Source organism: Microtus ochrogaster, unplaced genomic scaffold (assembly GCF_000317375.1).
Source record: "Microtus ochrogaster isolate Prairie Vole_2 unplaced genomic scaffold, MicOch1.0 UNK4, whole genome shotgun sequence".
In the NCBI taxonomy this organism is placed as follows: Eukaryota; Metazoa; Chordata; class Mammalia; order Rodentia; family Cricetidae; genus Microtus; species Microtus ochrogaster.
In genome coordinates this window covers 15,680,011-15,681,335 of record NW_004949102.1, presented here as the reverse complement: position 1 = coordinate 15,681,335, position 1,325 = coordinate 15,680,011, and the positions used below count along the sequence as shown (strand labels likewise).

The following is a 1,325-nucleotide window of genomic DNA, read 5'->3' as shown; positions in this document are numbered from 1 at the left end:
ATCCTTCTCTGCTTCCTTCCGTGTTTGCATCCTTCTCTGCTTCCTTCCGTGTTTGCATCCTTCTCTGCTTCCTTCCGTGTTTGCATCCTTCTCTGGCCACCGCCTGCCACTTCTGCTGTGAGCTCCAATCCCTCTGGAGCGGTAAGCTCAAACTCACTCTTTCTTCTAGAAGTCACTTTTGAACTTGACATTTTATCACAGCAGCAGAAGCAGCAGCAAAATGACGAACTCCCTGTTGCTGTGATAAACACCATGACCGAAAGCAATTTGGAGAGGAAAGGGTTTGTTTTCACTTACAGCTTCCAGGGCAGAAACTGAAGCGGAGACCACAGATGAACATTTCTTACTGGCTTATGGTCAGCTACCCTTCTAGGGATGGTACCACCCACAGTAGGCTGGGGCATCCATCAACAATTAGCCATCAAAAAAATGCCCCACAGACCAATCCGATGGAGGTAGTTCCTCTGCTGAGTTCCCACTTCATAAGTGTGTCAAACTATCAACCTAAGTTAACTATGGCAAGCCACCCCTCCACACCTGTAAGTTCTTACATTTTAGGATGACCCCACCCCCATTTATCCATACACCAAGAGGAACTACTTACCATTCTGTTGGAAAAGTTGCTGAAGTTCTCAACCAAAACCTGCTTGATCATGTCTGGTTCAGAAATGACAATATACATCCGACGACCAAGATAGTACCTAGGAAGGATCAAACAAATTGCTTTTAAAATACTGTGCTTTTACCCATGTCTCCTCCCCCTCCCCGACAATAAAAGAACTCAGAGTGGTTTAGAATGAAGGGTGAACAATTAGTGGGAAGTAAATATGTAAACATGGGAGAGTACAAGCTCCAATGGCAAGCAATAGTCGATTCGAGATAAAGTGTCGCCAAAGCACTTCCCATCAACACCTGCAAACTGCCACCTTGTCCCAGGACTGGAGATTTAGATAAGACACCGTCCCTGACTCAGGCAGCTTATGGACTGAGAAAAAAGGCAGGTCGATAAATGTCAATGCACTAACAAGGGCTCCTGAGATCCAACAGTGAGATGGAGGGGAAATGGCAGAGTTTCCCAGACACGAGAGGTTGGCATTTTAGAATGAAAACATTTATACTAATTCCACGCTGAATGAATAGGCAGATGCCAGGGAGAACACAGGAATGATTAACCCTGCTTCTGAAGGGCTGAGCTCTGTCCAAGGGAGTTCAGTGGATACTGCCGGCATCCAAGAGGTAGAGGACCGCCTCAGCCAGCCACCTGCTGCTGGTGAACTCTGGCCAGAGAGAGTGCTTACATACGCGGTTTATCTTTATGAAGGTAC

The 1,325-nt window shown here is 46.6% G+C and overlaps 1 protein-coding gene across 1 annotated transcript in view; it reads right to left on the bottom strand.

The window, feature by feature from the left end:
- Nucleotides 1–1,325, bottom strand: part of Tbxas1 (thromboxane A synthase 1) — a 172,757-nt gene that overhangs the window by 104,772 nt on the left and 66,660 nt on the right. Inside the window, exon 4 of the mRNA XM_005365850.3 lies at nt 605–701. Coding sequence (XP_005365907.1) covers nt 605–701 — 97 coding nt within the window. The remainder of the gene's footprint in view (nt 1–604; nt 702–1,325) is intronic.